Source organism: Heterodontus francisci, chromosome 2, assembly GCF_036365525.1.
Source record: "Heterodontus francisci isolate sHetFra1 chromosome 2, sHetFra1.hap1, whole genome shotgun sequence".
Classification (NCBI taxonomy): Eukaryota; Metazoa; Chordata; class Chondrichthyes; order Heterodontiformes; family Heterodontidae; genus Heterodontus; species Heterodontus francisci.
This window is the reverse complement of record NC_090372.1, coordinates 139,779,892-139,799,881: the sequence shown is the minus strand read 5'-3', so window position 1 is coordinate 139,799,881 and position 19,990 is coordinate 139,779,892. Positions and strand designations below refer to the sequence as shown.

Here is a 19,990-nt window from a genome sequence, read left to right as displayed (position 1 = left end):
TATTTGCATTACAGAAAATGTGATTTATTACTTATTATCCATTTATAAACTTCCTAAATTTCTCTTGATATCCGTTAGCATCATCAGAATTAACTGACAGGAGCTCTTGAATGGATTCTGACAAGAGTTCTTCCCCAGAAATATCCAACAATATATAATTGAATGTCATTACTCCTTGGGCCATGCAGCTGTGAAGTTATAGTTTCAAATTAAATTCCTGCAAGTAACAAGTTGTTACAATGACTGAGAGCAGGAATCTTCCTCATAAGAAGGAGGCAGCTTTGTCTTAGTCTAGCTGGAGATCTGTTGGCAAGGACTTCATCTGCCATCTTCCACAAAAACCTTTAGCAACTTGCTCTTTCTCTGCTGGAATCTGTGGCATTTGAAGTGGAGGGAAGGAGTCTGAGATTCTTGAATTAATTTATATAGATGATCTTGTTCTTTGGTGAGGCGTTGTAGAAAAAGGCAGCTAAAGCCTAGTTTTTTTTTTGGCCCCAGTTGCCTGTTGGTGACTTGCTCTGGCCTTTGCTGTTAACAAAAGCAACACAGTAAATAATTTTTATCTTTTGTAACTATTTTCAGCCTTTCTTTCCAATGTGGATCAAAGAACCTGCACTATGTAGAACTGGTGTACTCTTTTATGAAACCTGCACTGTGAAAGTATACATTGGGTGCAGGATATAGCATTTGGAGCACAACTTTTAAATTTGTGAGAACATACAATCACATTTAACCACCTGGCACAAATTTTTATAACCTGTATTTAAGCAGTCATAGATATCATGTTACAGCATTTTCTGTGCAGAATCCTTGGTATCACCTGTCCGATAACCAAGATTAACAGATATGGTCACTGGACTGCTTTATTCTCAACAATCCTGAGTCCTAATTTGAGAGCAACTAACTGTGAAAAAGAGCACTATGTAGAGAGTCGATTTCCTATGCATCACAATATTTCTGAAACAATCGGTTTGCTCAAACCCTCCCTAACCTTCACTTTTGCCTTTGTCCCCAGCAAAACCATAACTGCTAAAATGGGCTGGTTGGGCCAAATGTCTTGTTGCTTTATTGTAACTTCTATGTATCTATGTAACAAATGTGAGGAGCTCATGAATTTCTTTATCACTAAGATTGAGACCATCCATTCAGCTGCCTCTGCTGCTGCTCCCTCACCTGTTTCCCCTCCCCCATCCACCCAACAACCCACACCAACCCTAAACCAGCATCTTTCTTTAGTTGATCAAGCAGAATCTGAGTAGAGGAGTTGACCTAGTGAGTGTACAGATTTAACAATTCTGTCCATTGATATAACATGCTTGATTTGACAAAGAGTTCCCACCTGAAATACCAGTTCCTTTTTCTTCTCCATAGATGCTGCTCAACCTGCTGAGTATTTCCAGTGTTTTTGCTTGTTATCATTACTTCCATGTATGGCTACTTAATATAACTGTGGTATTGTAAAATATCATAGCATTTTACAAACATCTGCATAGCAGCCATGCCAGGCTAGTGTAGCAGGTGTAGTTTGATAATTAACTATAATTTTATCATCTGTTTCTAACTCATGATCCTCAAGGATCCATCTAGATGGGTTACGGATGGTGGTAACAGAGCTAAATTGTGTATTCAAGCAATAGTAGCTAGTTGATTAAAGAGCATGGTTGGATAGATGTCATCGTTTTCTAATTCTGTACTTTTTCATAGATTTTGTTCAGTTATGCAGATATCTTCAACTCTTGTAAAACTTCCAAACTCATTTTAATTTTTTTGCAAGGCTGTAGGATTTCAAAAATGAATCTGCACTAGCAGCAAGGTTGGTGAGAGACTGTCCATGGATGAGGCCAGGGAAAGATTTAAACACAAGACTGAAGATTATCAATTTGAGATGTAGGACCAGGATATAATAAAGATCAGGGTGGAAGGGTGTAATGAACGAGCATGATTTGGTGTGGAATATGATATAGACAGCAGTGTTTTGGATGAGCTGAAGTTAATGGATATGGGAGGAAGAGAAGCTAGTTAAGACTATGTTGGGAGTAATGGAGTTTAGATGTGACAGCACAAATGAGTGTTTCAATGGCAGATGGCTGAGGTAGGGTTAGAGTTTGGCAGTGTTAGAGATGAAAGTAGGGGTCTTTGTGATGGATATGTGGTTGGAAGCTTAGCTAGGTGTTGAATAGGACAGCAAAGATGCAAACAGGATGAAAATGTATAGGAGGTAGGATAGGTCATTGTTGGAGCAATTCCAAAAAGATCACGATAAACAGATGAAATGAAACAAGTAGAACATACTTCGGTGCACCTGAAATAAGTTTGGCGTGTGAACTATGGCTGAGTGTTCATTAAGAAAATTAACGAATGGCTTAAAGATGCTTTTATACATCATTGGTAAGTTATGGGGGCAACATCCTAACATTACAGTGCTGCTGATGTCAAAACAACTTAAATGAATGTTATCCTTTTTTTTTCCTGTAACCCCCTCCGTTCACTTCTCTAATATGTAGTAGGTGTTCTGTATGAAAATGCCCTATCAACTCTGTCATCTTTACCTTCAAAGGATAGAAAATGGAAACTTTGAACTATTGCAGAGTTGAGGGAATTGTAAATCAGGATCTACAGAAATACTAATGCTGGTTTGTTCTCATTTGAATGGTCGTTCTCTAAACCAGAAGTGCCAAGCTCAATTTAACTGATGGGCCCGATCCGGCATTCTGGTACTTGGTGCAGGTTCCATTCAGCAGAATGTATTTGGACGTATTGAGGTAAAATGAGCACAATGCACACCAGTTTCTGGGCACAGGTGCTTGCATCAAATCTATGCAGCTGCATTAAATCCAATTTGTACAAAAACGTATTGGTCTTGGTTGTTTTTAGGCATGCCTGCTGACTGACTAAAATCAGTGTTGGATCAGTTTAAATATGCAAAGAAGGATCCTGTGCCTGTTTCAAAACCCTTCTGTAAAATATTTGAAAAGTTAGGAGCATATGCCATTTTAAAAACTCCAACTAATTTGAGAATCTGCTGTAGGCCACTGAAGAAATGGTAGGCAAAGATTTTTTAACTTCTGTGGAGGAGCAGGAGTGTTCCTCGCAGCTTCATAGAACTACTCTGGGCCACTACTGGCCTATACTTGGCCCTCCCACATATCAATCTTCCATGTATTGGTGCTTGTGATGCAAAATCAGGGATCCAGCTTCCTGTGCGTAGGGAGAATGCTCATTCTCTATCCTTGTTTCCCATTCACCCACAGGTAGTGATGTTTCACTTTTTACTCAAAGAACCCAGCTTTCACACCCCTTTACTGGTTGCTCCTCGTTATGCATGAAGTGGGAGGCCCCAAGTCCACCCCACCGCACCTTATTCTCTAACTCCTATGCCTACATTCAATGTCTGTTTATCCTCCAACCCCCCCTTCCCCCCCTTAATAACCAATCTCCTGACCCCCATTCTCTAGTCTGCTTCCCTCCTCCGAGCTCTCATCTCTATCCCCCATTCCGCTGTTTCACTCTTCTCACCTTGTCTCCCCCCACCCTCCCCAGCTATTTTGTTGCTGCAGCTGAAATGTAAAAAATACAGTTCCCCTGGGCAGTATCTGGGAGATTCTGGACCACCCACTGTGTTAGTTGTATATAGGTGGTAGGCATTTACTGGTGATTCATTTGAATCCCCATAATATACACAGACTGAAACTGTAGTTGTTGGGTTAAGAGGTGTATGCTTGTAATGTGTAACTCTGTAAATAAATATAAAAGCGTGTAAAGATTGGCTCCAGTTCTATGCTTCACCAACTGGATTTCTGGAAAATAACATGAGGATGGCTACCTAAAGGTGAAGTTTGGAAGCTAAGAAAAAATTCTAGGCAGAAAACTACAATCCTAGTAGCTATTGTGAAAAATGTCAGAAAGCAAGTGTAAATTGTTGGGTTATAATTGCCCTCTTATATCCTTGGAGTCGGAACCAAATGAAGTGGATATGTGGACACAGGTTATGTCTACTAAAGAGGAAACAAAGCATGGCCTTTGGTATTATTGCTTCTAGTGAGCAGTAAAGTATTTTGTAGGCTGGATGCCTGTCAGTTGGATAGTGAAGGTTTGGACCATCTGTTAGAGTTTTTGGATGAAGTTTACGATAAAGATGATCTGTTGAGTGCCTATGAGGCATGGTCAGACTTTGATAGATTTCGGAAAACAAAAGCATTCCATTGAAGAATACATCATAGACTTCAACAGATTGTATAAAAGATTGAATTTTGTCAATCTGGGGATCCCTGGCTCAGTTCTGGCACTTACATTGCTGGACTGTGCTAAGTTATCTCATATTGGCTATTGGTTCTAACTGGTGTATGGTTCTTGGAGAAAGAGAGCACGTTGATCTGCTGCCTTTGTGGAACCAATGTGACATTCCGCAGTGATACAAAGAATAGAGGTCTCAATGATTGCCACATTTCAGAATGGTCCGGATACTGGACATAGGCGCCAGTACAATGGAAGGATTAAAGACCGGCAGAATGAGGTGAAAGCAGCTTAAGCAGATCCGGCTCTTGTAGCAGGAGACAAAATTGGAACAGCAATAATGGGCAAATGAATCCCAGGAATGCCTAAGGAACAGTTAATAGATGTTTCAGGTGTGATTCGAAGTACCATTGTGTGATAAACTGACCAAAGCGGTGAGTCAGAGTCCTCGAAATGACACATGACACACAGAATTCTGAGGAAGAGTTTAAAAATAATAATGAAATTGAATGAACTGTACTAGTCACAAGGAGTTTTAGTCCTGTGATGAATGTATTGGTTGCAGACATGTTTAACTGTGCAGTGCTGGATCTCTGACACCGAACAGCGGATAGAAATAAATGAGGCACCTTGTACCTCAGGTGCTCATATGTATTGTCTTGAAGGTCCTGAGGAACAGTGTGGTAGATCAAGGGCTGGATAGTGGTAATGTGAGTGTTCATGACACACAGGACAGAGCTGTCACATCGAAAATAACACACTGCAGGCCAGCTGGAGCTGCACCATGGGCTGTATGTTTGACACCCCGGCTCTGCACTTTGTTCCTGTTGCTGCCTGTTGTGTATCCTGAAATTTCATTTTGGAGTTAACACTCAAATGCTGCCACCACAACTTTCAGCACATATTTTTGCCAGAGATATGTGAACCAGAAAGATGTCTGCCAAATTTACTGAATAGTATTTGGTTTGATGCATGTTAAGTTTGTTGGTTTTATTCAGTCAACAGAACATTGATGTTTTACAGCCATTGAATGCCTTTGAGTTTTTTGGCAGCTACTCTTGCTTTGTTAAAAATTTCTTGCTGTTTGATGTTAAGCCATCTCGGGTTGGTGGGAAGGCAGTGAAAATAATGCAAGTTATGTTGAGTTTTCCTCCTCCTCCTCATGCAATAGGCATGACAGTTGTTTGTTAGGGTCCGCCTCAAAATAAATATTCAGGATATAATAGTCTCCTTTTCTTTTCAAAGGCATCCACGTTCCAGATGGCGATCCTACTTCAGTATAACACAGAGGATGCCTACACTGTTCAGCAGTTAACGGACAGCACTCAAATCAAAATGGTAGGAGCAGTGAGATGACTGAAATAACTATCCTAATGATCTTGATGTTTAGTCCAACAAAAACGGGGAGTTTTAACTGTGTAGCCCATTGACAAAGAACAGAAAATGGCCACACTTTTGGGGTAATGCCAGAAAAAAATTGGCAGTTGTATAATGTAATTGAAGTTAAGCAAATTGGTTCTTGATGGTATTCAGCAGGAGGCATAATGATCAAATTTCATGATCTCTCAATAGCTGGCTTTTATATGCATTATTTTGTTGAGTATAGGAAAAAGCATATAGCTTGAAACTTGCAACTAGAGTAATTTTTTTAATATTAATTACAGGACATATTGGTACAGGTTTTACAGATATTGTTGAAGTCCAAACTGCTGGTAAGTGCAAATTTGTTATTCAAAGGCAATGGTCATCGAACAATCAAATACATGACTTGTCTTGATCAGTTTTTTTTTAAATTAGGTTTTGGAAGATGAAAGTGCAAATGTGGATGATGTAGAGATGAAGCCTGACACATTAATCAAACTGTACTTGGGGTACAAAAAGTAAGTGATGTTGAAGTCATAAAAACCAGATCAAGCTTATGTTTGGATAATGTTTCCTAAACTGAACTATTTCTTACAGTAAAAAGCTGAGGGTGAACATTAATGTGCCAATGAAAACTGAACAGAAGCAAGAACAGGAGACCACACACAAAAACATAGAAGAAGATAGGAAGTTGTTGATTCAGGTAGGCTCTTTTTGAGATAAATATTGATTTACTTTCTTGCCCATCTCCTGACCACCTGTAGCCACATTACCATAGCCATTTATTTTTTTAACTATGGTAGTTGTATATTTCTACAAAAGATTAGTGATGAACAATTCCATCAAATTACAGGGCTGCGTTGATGGTTAGTTTCAATCACAGAACATTGCAGTCACAAAACATTGCAGTGCAGAAACAACCATTTACCCCAGGTCATAACCTCAATCTTCCATTTCTTGCTCTTTTTATAAACAATGTTTCCCTTTTGTCTTGCTGCTGTCGCTTGTGCAGTACTAGCATTAGTAGATGGGTTGAAGAATTCATTTTAGATTTCCGTCCAAGTTTTTTTTCTTTGCAAGTTCTTGCTTTTAAACAAATCCCAGTTTTAAATTCGACATCGGTTGTAAGGTGGCCTGTTAATTACTTATTAGTAATTCTACCAGTGATCTTATGGGAAGTTCAAGAAAGGCTTAAACATTTTACAAATCGCCCTATCTTGTATGGCCAAGGTTAAGGTTTTTCAATATAAAGCATCATCTTGGACACAAGTTAATATAGAGACTGTGTCTAGGAAGTACTGAGCGGATTATTCCTATGTCTCTGAATGGAATTGGTCCTGATTCACAGCTCTTTTCCATTAACAATGCCAATTACATGGAAACCTATGAATATTTCCATTTTTGGCAGATACTAAAATGATATTGGTACCACTCAGTGGAGGAGGATGAAATATTTCAATTTGTGAAGATTTTTTGAATGAGTTCCTTGGGATTTTGTTAGACAGGAGGATATAGGGGTGTGGGTATATTGGCTAGCGATCATGCTGGGTTAGGGTGGCGTATCTAACAGAAACCAAGATTGCTTCTGTACCTTTCAGTTAAATGCCATACAAAACTTGTATATTAATGTTATAAACAATGGTACAATGATTTCCCAAAATGTGTATGAACAGCTTTTTAAAAAAAAAATGGGGTAAAGATTTGTGTCGCCCCAAAGGATCTCTCATCAACAGTTCAATTTTTTCTCAACCTGTTACCCTTATTTCTGCTCCCATGCTCGCCAAATCTTTATCTGTCCCATGTTTTACTTTAACTTTTACTCTTTTTTTTTTGCTGCATACTTTTTGTGCTTTTCCTAACATTTTCATGCAACAACCTGAATGCTTTTACTTACCTTTTCTTCTTTTTCCTGGCTCTCATGACTTTAAATGTAGAGCAATTTTTTTTAAAGTAGGTTTTTGCTAGATGAAAGTTTTTGAAGCTTGATCTTTAGCCAATGTAAAGCTAAGATTAATGAATGTTACAAATTTCATGTCTCCTTTAAGTATTATCCTGAGGTTGTGCTCTCGATCTTTTCTGTAGGTGGAGTTGCATCCATCACAATTGGGAGTTTCCTTTCTCTACTATAGACATAGGGTATGATGGCATAACCCTGGGGGGATTATGAACTGGATATAGTGACCCTTGCATGAGGCCTTGAATCTTTTGAACAGCAGACTGATCAACCATGTAGTGAAACAACACCAGACACTATTTGTTAAGCTGTGTCTATATGTCTGGCTGCCATCATCCACCCTCCATAAATTTGAGCTCATCCAAATTTCTGCTGCTTGTATACTAACTTGCACCAAATCCCATTTTCAAATCAACTGTATGCTCCGTGACCTACATTAACAATGCCTCAATTTTAAATCCTCATTCTTGTTTCCAAATCCCTCTATGCCTATCTCTCTGGCCTCCTCCAACATCTCTGCGCTCCTCCAATTCTGGCCTCTTGCTCCACCATTGGCTCTCGTGCCTTCAGTTGCCTAGGCCCTAAGCTCTTGATCTCCTTCCCTAAACCTCTTTGCCCTGTTTTCTCTCCCACCCCTTCTTTAAGACACTCCTTAAAATTTACCTCTTTGACCAAGCTTTTGGGCATCTGTCCTAATATCTCCTCCTGTGGCTCAGTACTAGATATTGTTTGATAACAGTCATGTAAAGTACCTTGCATTAAAGATGCTATATAAATGCAGGTTGTTTTTGTTGAAACCTGACCAGCTATGTAAAACTATACCAGTTTTCTTCTTAAAGGGGACTTGCTGCCTCCCTACTAATTTTGGTGGAAAGAGTAAGCCTAGATAAAGAGACTTGTGAAAAATATCCAGACAGGTTTGATGGACCGCATGTGTTTCTGTGCTGTATAATTGATTATTGCTATAAACTTTCTAAGTCAGACCTTAAATACTGTAATGAGAATTGATTTTCTGTGAAGGCTTGCCCTGTTATTCTCCTAGCCGAGGAACTCAGGAAAAGTTCCAGCCAGAAAGGCTAGATTTTGAGGTTATTTTTAGTTTAGTTTAGAGATACAGCACTGAAACAGGCCCTTCGGCCCACCGAGTCTGTGCCGATCATCAACCACCCATTTTATACCAATCCTACACTAATTCCACATTACTACCACATCCCCACCTGTCCCTATATTTCCCTACCACCTATCTATACTAGGGGCAATTTATAAAGGCCAATTAACCTATCAACCAGCAAGTCTTTGGCATGTGGGAGGAAACTGGAGCACCCTGAGGAAACCCACGCAGACACAGGGAGAACTTGCAAACTCCACACAGGCAGTCCCCAGAATTGAACCCGGGTCGCTGGAGCTGGGAGGCTGCGGTGCTAACCACTGCGCCGCCCTGCTAACCACTGCGCCGCCCATATATTAAATATTGCAACTTTAGTGGATCTTGTAGCATGAGGATTTTATTTCCCTACTAATGGTGCAATTTTAAAGGGGGTGCTGGAACAGAGAGACATGGGATTGTATGTACAAAAATATTGGAAGGTGGCAGGACAAGTTGAGAAAGCTGTTAAAGTATTTAGGTCCTTCATTTTATAAACAGAGGCCTAGAGTACAAAAGCTAGAAAGTTTTGCCAAATCATTATAAAAGCACTGGTTAGGCATCAGCTGGAGTGTCGTGCACATTTTTGGGTATCATACTTTAGGAAGGATGTCAAAGTCTTAGAATGCAGAGGAGATTTACTAGAATGGTACCAGGGATGCGAGACTTCAGTGACATGTAGAGATTAGAGAAGCTGGGCTTCTCAGAGCAGTGAAGGCTAAGGGGATGTTTAATAGAGGAATTCAGCTATTTACAGTCTATATCAATGACTTAGTTGAGGGGGCCAAGTGTAATGTATCCAAGTTGCTGACAATACAAAGCACTGTGGGAAAGTAAGCTGTGAGGAGGATGCACAGGGATGTGGAAGAATAGAAAAGCAGAATTTTTTTAAATTGAGAGAGACTGGTAAATGTTGGTATTCTGAGGGATTTAGGGGTCCTTGTACATGGAAGTTAACATGTAGCTATAGCAAGCAAGCGGGGTGGAATAGAAGAGAGAATTCTTACTGCAATTATATTGAGTTTTAATTAGACCACTAGGAGCACTGTGTAGAGTTTTGGCCTCCTACCCAAAGAAGGATATACTTGTCTTTGTGGGAATGCAACAAAGATTTACTAGTTAATTCCTTGAATGAAAGTGTTGTCCTATGAGGAGCGATTGAGTGGAATGAGCCTATATTCTCTGGAGCTTAGGAAAATGAGAGGTGATCTTGTTGAAATGTATAAAATTCTTAGAGGGTTTGACAGGGTAGGTGAGAGGCTGTTTCCCTTGGCTGGAGAGCCGAGAACGAGGAGTCATAGTCTCAGGATAAGGGATCGGCCATTTAGATGAGAAATTTCTTCACTTGGAAGGCTGTGGATGCTCAGTCATTAAATATATTCAAGACAGATTGATAGATTTTTGAATATGGGGATAGGGCAGGAAAGGAGGAGTTGATGTAGAAGATTATCCTTGACCTTAATCTTGGAGCAGGCTCACTGAGGCATATGGTCTGTTGCCAGTGTTCCCCTTGCACTGCAGGCTGTGCACAAGTCAGCCCTTATAAATTACCACGAAAAAGAATTTAAAGTGGCCACGCTCTTAAATAAGTCGTTGTGCATTCCACAAAAAAATCAGAGGAAATGTTGCCTACTGTTGCTCCCTATTCCTTATGTAAAATTATGAAGGACTTTGACAGAGAAAATGAGGAGAAACTGTTTCATTGAGAGAAGGGTCAGTAACCAAAGGACACATTATTTATGGTAATTGGCAAAAGAAGTAAAGGTGAGTTCAGGAAATACTTTTACACAGCGAGTTATGGTCAGGAATTTTTTTTTCGTTTATGGGATCTGGGCGTCGCTGGCTAGGCCAACATTTATGGCCCATCCCTAATTGCCCTTGATAAGGTGGTGGTGAGCTACCTTCTTGAACCACTGCAGTCCTTGGGGTGTAGGTACACCCACAGTGCTGTAAGGGAGTTCCAGGCAAGTCAGGATGGCGTGTGGCTTGGAGGGGAACTTGCAGGTGATGGTGGTCCCATGTATCTGCTGCCCTTATCCTTTTATGTGGTAGAGGTTGCGGGTTTGGAAGGTGCTGTCGAAGGAGCCTTGGTGAGTTGCTGCAGTGCATCTTGTGGATGGTGCACGCTGCTGCCACTGTGCATTGGTGGTGAAGGAAGTGAATGTTGAAGGTGGTGATTGGGGTGCCAATCAAGCGGGCTCCTTTGTCCTGGATGATGTCAAGCCTCTTGAGTGTCATTGGAGCTGCACCCATCCAGGCAAGTGGAGAGTATTCCATCACACTCCTGACTTGTGCCTTGTAGATGGTGGACAGGCATTGGGGATTCAGGAGGTGAGTTACTCGCAGCCGGATTCCCAGCCTCTGACCTGCTCTTGTAGCTTGTGGCTGGTTCATTTCAGTTTCTGGTCAATGGTAACCCCCAGGATGTTGATAGTGGGGGATTCAGCAATGGTAGTGCCATTGAATGTCAAGGGTTGATGGTTAGATTCTCTCTTATTTGAGATGGTCATTGCCTGGCACTTGTGTGGTGCGAATGTTACTTGCCACTTATCAGCCCGAGCCTAGATGTTGTTCGGATCTTGCGGCATCTGGATACGGACGGCTTCAGTTTCTGAGGACCCACAAATGGTGCTGAACAAAGAACAGCACAGCACAGGAATAGGCCATTCGGCCCTCCAAGCCTGCGCTGATCTTGATGCCTGTCTAAACTAAAAACGTTGTGCAATCATCAGCAAACATCCCCACTTCTCTGCTGATGCTGGAGGGAAGGTCATTAATGAAGCAGCTGAAGATGGTTGGGCCTAGGACACTACCCTGAGGAACTCCTGCAGTGATGTCCTGGGACTAAGATGATTAACCTCCAACGGCGGTGGCGTAGTGGTATTATCACTGTACTAGTAACCCAGAGACCCAGGGTTTTTCTCTGGGGACATGGGTTCAACCACCACAGCAGAAGGTGGAATTTGAATTGAATTAATAAATCTGGAATTAAAAGCTAGTCTAATGATGGCCATGAAACCATTGTCGATTGTTGTAAAAACCCATCTGGTTCACTAATGTCGTTTAGGGAAGGAAAACTGCTGTCCTTACCTGGTCTGGCCTACATGTGACTCCAGACCCACAGCAATGTGGTTAACTCTTACATGCCCTCTGAAATAGCCAAGCAAACCACTCAGTTGTACCTAACTGCTAGAAAGTCAGTAAAAAGGAATGAAACCAGATGGACCACCAGGCATCGACCTAGGCACCGGAAACGACAACGGCAAACCCAGCCCTGTCGACCCTGCAAAGTCCTCCTTACTAACATCTGGGGGCTTGTGCCAAAGTTGGGAGAGCTGTCCCACAGATTAGTCAAGCAACAGCCTGACATAGTCATACTCACGGAATCATACCTTGCAGACAATGTCCCAGACACTGCCATCACCATCCCCGGGTATGTCCTGTCCCACCGGCAGGACAGACCCACCAGAGGTGGTGGCACAGTGGTATACAGTAGGGAGGGAGTTGCCCTGGGAGTCCTCAACATCGACTCTGGACCCCATGAAGTCTCATGGCATCAGGTCAAACATGGACAAGGTAACCTCCTACTGATTACCACCTACCGACCTCCCTCAGCTGATGAGTCAGTACTCCTCCATGTTGAACACCACTTGGAGGAAGCACTGAGGGTGGCAAGGGCACAAAATGTACTCTGGGTGGGGGACTTCAACGTCCATCACCAAGAGTGGCTCGGTAGCACCACTACTGACCGAGCTGGCCGAGTCCTAAAGAACATATCTGCGAGACTGGGTCTGCGGCAGGTGGTGGGGGAATCAACACGAGGGAAAAACACACTTGACCTCGTCCTTGCCAATCTGCCTGCCGCAGATGCTTCTGTCCATGACAGTATTGGTAGGAGTGACCACTGCACAGTCCTTGTGGAGACAAAGTCCCACATTCACATTGAAGATACCGTCCATCGTGTTGTGTGGCACTATCACCGTGCTAAATGGGATAGATTTCGAACAGATCTAGCAATGCAAAACTGGGCATCCATGAGGCGCTGTGGGCCATCAGCAGCAGCAGAATTGTACTCAACCACAATCTGTAACCTCATGGCCCGGCATATCCCCCACTCTACCATTACCATCAAGCCAGGAGACCAACTCTGGTTCAATGAACAGTGCAGGAGGGCATGCCAGGAGCAGCACCAGGCATACCTCAAAATGAGGTGTCAACCTGGTGAAGCTACAACCCAGGACTACTTGCATGCCAAACTGCGTAAGCAGCATGCGATAGACAGAGCTAAGCGATCCCATAACCAACGGATCAGATCTAAGCTCTGCAGTCCTGCCACATCCAGCCGTGAATGGTGGTGGACAATTAAACAACTAACTGGAGGAGGTGGTTCCACAAATATCCCCATCCTCCATGATGGGGGAGCCCAGCACATCAGTGCGAAAGATGAGGCTGAAATATTTGCAACCATCTTCAGCCAGAAGTGCCGAGTTGATGATCCATCTCTGCCTCCTCCTGAAGTCCCCAGCATCACAGATGCCAGACTTCAGCCAATTCGTTTCACTCCGTGTGACATCAAGAAACGACTGAAGGCACTGGATACTGCAAAAGCTATGGGCCCTGACAATATTCCGGCAATAGTACTGAAGACCTGTGCTCCAGAACTTGCCGCGCCCCTAGCCAAGCTGTTCCAGTACAGCTACAACGCTGGCATCTACCCTGCAATGTGAAAAATTGCCCAGGTATGTCCTGTACACAAAAAGCAGGACAAGTCCAACCCGGCCAATTACCGCCCCATCAGCCTACTCAATCATCAGTAAAGTGATGGAAGGTGTCATCAACAGTGCCATCATGCGGCACTTGCTTAGCAATAACCTGCTCACTGACGCTCAGTTTGGGTTCCGCCAGGGCCACTCAGCTTATGACCTCATTACAGCCTTGGTTCAAACATGGACGAAAGAGCTGAACTCAAGAGGTGAGGTGAGAGTGACTGCCCTTGACATCAAGGCAGCATTTGACCGAGTATGGCATCAAGAAGCCCTAGCAAAACTGAAGTCAATGGGAATCAGGGGGAACACCCTCCGCCGGCTGGAGTCCTACCTAGCACAAAGGAAGATGGTTGTGGTTGTTGGAGGTCAATCATCTGAGCTCCAGGACATCACTGCAGGAGTTCCTCAGGGTAGTGTCCTAGGCCCATCCATCTTCAGCTGCTTCATCAATGACCTTCCTTCAATCATAAGGTCAGAAGCGGGGATGTTCGCTGATGACTGCACAATGTTCAGCTCCATTCGTGACTCCTCAGATACTGAAGCAGTCCGTGTAGAAATGCAGCAAGACCTGGACAATATCCAGGCTTGGGCTGATAAGTGGCAAGTAACATTCGCGCCACACAAGTGCCAGGCAATGACCATCTCCAACAAGAGAGAATCTAACCATCTCCCCTTGACATTCAACGGCATTACCATCGCTGAATCCCCCACTATCAGCATCCTAGGGGCTACCATTGAGCATAAACTGAACTGGAGTAGCCATATAAATACCGTGGCTACAAGAGCAGATCAGAGGCTAGGAATCCTGAGGCGAGTAACTCACCACCTGACTCCCCAAAGCATGACCACCATCTACAAGGCACAAGTCAGGAGTGTGATGGAATACTCTCCACTTGCCTGGATGGGTGCAGCTCCAATAACACGCGAAGCTCGACACCATCCAGGACAAAGCAGCCCGCTTGATTGACACCCCATCTACAAACATTCATTCTCTCCACCACCGACGCACAGTGGCAGTAGTGTGTACCATCTACAAGATGCACTGCAGCAATGCACCAAGACTCCTTAGACAGCACCTTCCAAACCCACGACCTCTACCAACTAGAAGGACAAGGGCAGCAAATACATGGGAACACCACCATCTGCAAGTTCCCCTCCAAGTCACACACCATCCTGACTTGGAACTATATCGCTGTTCCTTCAGTGTCGCTGGGTCAAAATCCTGGAACTCCCTTCCTAACAGCACTGTGGGTGTACCTACCCCAAATGGACTGCAGCGGTTCAAGAAGGCAGCTCACCACCACCTTCTCAAGGGCAATTAGGGATGGGCAATAAATGCTGGTCTGGCCAGCGACACCCACATCCCATGAATGAATAAAAAAAAACATCTTCCTTTGTGCTAGGTATGACTCCGATTCCCATTGACTCCAGCTCGGGCTCCTTGATTCCATACTCGGTCAAATGCTGCCTTGATGTCGAGAGCAGTCACTCTCACCTCATCTTTGGAGTCCAGCTCTTTTGTCGATGTTTGGTCCAAACCTGTAATGAGGTTAGGAGATGAGTGCTCCCTGGCGGAAACCAAACTGAGCATCGGTGAGCAGGTTATTGCTGAGCAAGTGCTGCTTGATAGCACTATCGACAACTCCTTCCATCACCTTGCTGATGATGAGAGTAGACTGATAGGGCAGTAATTGGCTGGGTTGGATTTGCCCTGCTTTTTGTGTACAAGACATACTTGGGCAATTTTCCACATTGCTGGGTAGATGCCAGTGTTGTGGCTGTACTCGAACAGCTTGGCTAGGGGCACGGCTAGCTCTGGAGCACAAGTCTTCAGTACTATTGTCAGAATACTTGTGCTTCCTGAAAGGGTGATTGATGCAGATTCAGTAATAACTATCAAAAGGAAGTTGGATTAATACTCAAAGGGAAAGAGTTAGCAGAAAGGACAATGCACTGGGATTAATTGGATAGCTCCTGTTCTGGCACAGGTACATTGGGCCAAGTAGTCTCATAAGTGTCGCATCATTTTATGGTTCTAATCTGCACAGTTAAATCTTGGAACAAGTGGTGTAATCCCCATTCCCTGATATTCTTTCTATCTTCAAGGCTGCAATTGTGCGAATAATGAAGATGAGAAAAGTGCTGAAACATCAGCAATTACTGGCAGAGGTGCTGAACCAACTCTCCTCCAGGTTCAAACCCAGGGTCCCAGTCATTAAGGTAGGTTCATCGAATATTTGTATTTTCATGCACACTAACCATTCCTTAATCAAAAACTAGTATTAAGTACATTTAAGGGGCAGTGGAGGTAGAAAGTTACAACTGATTTCTCTTCTGCTCTGCTCAATCCTTCCGCTTTTACTACAGTCTTTCAGTCCTCTTATTTGAGAGAAAAATATAGTTGTTTGATGACTTTTATGGAGAACAAAATTTAAACTCTCTACATTTTTATTGTTCCAAGTAAGTTTTGTAAACTCTTGTAATAGACTTGGATGGGATTATTTTAGAGACTCCAAAAATGGGTTATGCATAGTTAGATACAAAACTATTTAAAAATCAAATTATTTTTTGCACAAGTTGGTGTCTTCTGAAGTGACAAAAACTATGGTTATGAGTTGCTAATTTGCAAAAACAACTGCAAGTTAACAGAATTCTTAAGCTGTTGGCTACGTTATAGACAGCGAGATACAACAACAACCACTTCTATTTATATAGCGCCTTTAACGTAAGAAAACGTCCCAAGGCACTTCAGAGGATTATAAAACAAACTATGACACCAAGATATTAGGTCAGATGATCAAAGGGCTAGTAAACAAGGGTAAATTCCACCACATGAGATTCAGAGCATCCTAAGCTGACTAAAAGATCTCACTCCTTGAATATTAAGCCTAGAATCTTTTCTGTTCCTTGCAAGTGTTGCAAATTCTACATTGGTAAAATTGACTGTCCGCTACAGATTTGGCTTGCAGAGCATTGAAGTCATTAGCAACATAAGGGCATCATCTGGTCAACGCTAGTAGTTGTTGTAAGTTGTAAACCAAACTTAAATGCTGCCAAATTGATGTGAATTTGCAACAGAAAACTGGAAATACAGTCTAGAGATGTTTTTTTATTGCAAAGATGGACGTACAATTAGGGGCTGCCTGTAATTGGGGGGTGACGTAAGCAATGGCTTAAGGTTTCTCTTCATTTACAGTCTTTTACTGCTGATTGTAACAACTGCTTATTGACTGTTATCAACAGCTCTTAATAGCTTTTGCCACTTCTGAAGATGCTGCCTATAACTGAGTGTTTTACTTTATTGGTCATTTTTATCTTTCAAATTTTTTTAATTCTCTTTTATAAATAATTCTGTAATCAGTGGTATGTAATTCTTTTTGATGTCTCTTGTAAAAAGACAGCTTGGTGCTGAGAAATAGCAACTAATGTTTAGTTTGGAAAGCTATTGGGTTCAGCAAACCTGAAAAACAAACTCTCAGGCAATTTTTATTCCTTGACTGCTGGTTATTTAATAAATATTTACATAGGAACATAAAGCTGGGAGTACAAAAAGGCCATTTGGCCCATCAAGCCTGCTGCATTGAGGGTCTGTACATGATTGATCAGGAATATGAATGACCCCCTCCAGCAATGATTTCCTACTTTGTATCAAACTCTTTTTTTTTTTGAGGGTGACCAAAACTGCAGGTCATACTCCAGCATTGAACTTCTGTAGCTCTGTACATTAAAATTTTGATTTGATAGTCCATTGTTCATCCGATGCATCTCAGTACCTGATTTATATTATTGATAATTGCTTTACATTGACCAGAAGCTTTCCAGATCAGATGAATCATAAAACTTTTTCATCTCTGCCATTTATGTTACACTCATTTGTTCCAATTATGCATTACCCTACACTTATTCAAATTAGAATCCCCATTAGCCATATCTCACCTACTGTATCTCAGCTTATTTATAAGCTGGTCCAGGTCTCAAGATAACTCTTATTTCTATTGCTTACCAATGACAAAAAGCTCAATAGGCAGGCAGAGTTAATATGACAGGTGCCTAGCTCCTTGTGCCAGTCACACTATTTGTGATGGCAAATCCCAATAAGAATGCAGAATTAAGGTTACTTTCTCCCAGCAAAGCATTTTCCATTTATCACCATCTTCTGTGAACCCGCTCTTGACATTTAGACAAGTTGTCATCTATTCTATGAGCTATATCTTTCCCTGCTAGTTTATTATTTATATTTCAACTATGTGGATTATCATACTTATCGCTATCCAGCATACTTTGGATTGCCTAGTGGCTAAAGCCACTGCCTGAATACTGAGTCCTATTTTCATCTTGAGTAGCATAAAGGTGCTGAAATTAATGTGAATCGACTTAAGGAGTGGAAATAATCAGGCGTGGTTCTGACTTCTGGTTGCTACTCAGTGACCTGTGTTGCAGGTTGAGATTGTATGAATATCTGGTGAGATTCAGAATTCAGTTTGGCTGCAGTGTCCTTTATTCTAATTGTCTAGACTCCATGAAGACTAGCCATTAAGGCCTGTAAAAGTGCATCCCAGTGAAAGTTGAAGAGAAAATAAAAACGAGTAGAATTGATCCCTTGAATGCCAAAATACATTATATAGAAAAGAATCTCATTAATAGTTCTTTGAATATGGGATTAATGTAGGATTAGTATAAATGGGTGGTTGATGGTCGGCACAGACTCAGTGGGCCGAAGGGCCTGTTTCAGTGCTGTATCTCTAAACAAATAAACAAAACAAAATAGTTGCATTGCTTGCATTTTACTTGGAGAGTAAATCTAATATGGAATCTAAAAAGGATTACGATTTGCTATATTGCCCATTTTACTGCATTACCCAAGATGAATTTCTATCCCTGTATGCTCATGAAGTAACTTTTACAACAGATTGCAATGTTATCTCCAATTATATCAGTGCAGTATTAAAAAAAAACAGTGCAATTGGAGACATATGAACAATATAGTATTTTTTCATTCTGTCCAGTTAGAACCCAGAATTAATACAATTTTGAAGTGCTTAACTGTAATTCACAATACAGTAGATCTGGCCCTTCAGGACTGCTGAGACCATATTTACTGACAAAGTTGGTCTCAATTGTAATGTTGCTGGTAAGGTTTTTTAAAAAATGTCTTCTGTGTGGCAGCACACAAGATTTTGTCTTTGTGTTTAAGATTTGCAATCAATTGATAAGTAATTTTGGCAAACTCTTTGGTTGATTAGCTGAGGTTTTGTTTTTGGTCCTCAAATCTTTTAACACCTAGAGTAAATCAGTCATTCAAGGAGACTAATAACTAAATTGTGCTACAGAATGCAGTAAAATACATTTGCATCAATGCATTAACTTTGCAATTAACCACATTGGAACATATGTGACAAGTGAAATATGCACTTTATGCAGTAAATGTAAAAAGTTTATAAAACATTTATCTGTGTTCACCAAAAATAATACTTCAAAATAACTGGCTTACTTGCACAAGATGAAATCTAAAACTCAGCTGTTGTGCTCCCTGCAATTATATGGCAACAGCAAAGTATTACGTCAAATCTATTTGCATTGATGTACCCATATGTTCGGTGTTTAGTAAATCATGATTGGCACTTGAACCAATGGAATTCCAATATTTGCATGAGTTATATCTACTAAAGTGAAATAATTTAGTGCTAGCTAAGAGTTGTAACTATAAATCACTTTCCTTCCAATTAGAGGGTTTTGTTTAAAATGTTGAGTTGGGATCTCTGCACATGTTCTTATTGTCAGATACTTGTTTAATGTATAAAGGTTCTAAATGAGTTGAAATCTGTATATTAACTAAGAATTGTATTTCAACCGTACTGAATTATCTTAATTTTTTCTTTGCAGAAATGTATCGACATACTGATAGAAAAGGAGTATTTGGAGCGTGTGGATGGGGAAAAGGACACTTACAGTTATTTGGCTTAAATATTATACAAGTGTCCGAATAAAACTTCATTCCTAAGACATACTGGCTTTGAATACAGAGAATGCTATTAGTTTTGTGATAAAGATGGGAATGTAAAAGATCGCATTCTTGAACTCGATCGCAGCCAGTCTGCTGCCCGCTGGACCTCCCTTTAACTGTGAGAGCGGAAACCACCAGCCAGTCACATTTACTTTACAGAACTGTTCTCAGGATTGCTACATTTCAGTATGTAAATATCGAAAGAAACCCCTAACCTTAATTCAGTAAAATGATTTAAAAAAAAAGGATTTGAACCTTCCACGTAGGGGTTGCATGCTACTGCCTATCTGCATTTAAAAATCTTACTTCAGCTATACATGGCCACCACTGCTCTGAAAGTAAGGGGCAGCAGGAAAAAACTAATTTATGAATGCAATGTTGGCAGCACTTTCCAAAAGCATACTAGTGAATTTGAACGAGCCCTTTAGAAAATGTGTAATCTGCATTATCTGCTACAAGAAAAACCATTTGTATAGTGTGGTTCATTTTTTAATGTGTGATAAATAAAATTTAATGATTTCTGTAAA

The 19,990-nt window shown here is 41.4% G+C and overlaps 1 protein-coding gene across 3 annotated transcripts in view; it reads left to right on the top strand.

The window, feature by feature from the left end:
* The window catches only part of LOC137347189 (cullin-1), a 160,189-nt gene extending 140,199 nt beyond the window's left edge, over positions 1–19,990 (top strand). For all 3 annotated transcript variants that reach the window (XM_068011396.1, XM_068011404.1, XM_068011413.1), the window contains exons 17-22: positions 5,479–5,571; positions 5,898–5,945; positions 6,031–6,113; positions 6,193–6,298; positions 15,566–15,679; positions 19,343–19,990. In XM_068011396.1, coding sequence (XP_067867497.1) covers positions 5,479–5,571; positions 5,898–5,945; positions 6,031–6,113; positions 6,193–6,298; positions 15,566–15,679; positions 19,343–19,423 — 525 coding nt within the window. In that variant the 3' untranslated portion in view covers positions 19,424–19,990. The remainder of the gene's footprint in view (positions 1–5,478; positions 5,572–5,897; positions 5,946–6,030; positions 6,114–6,192; positions 6,299–15,565; positions 15,680–19,342) is intronic.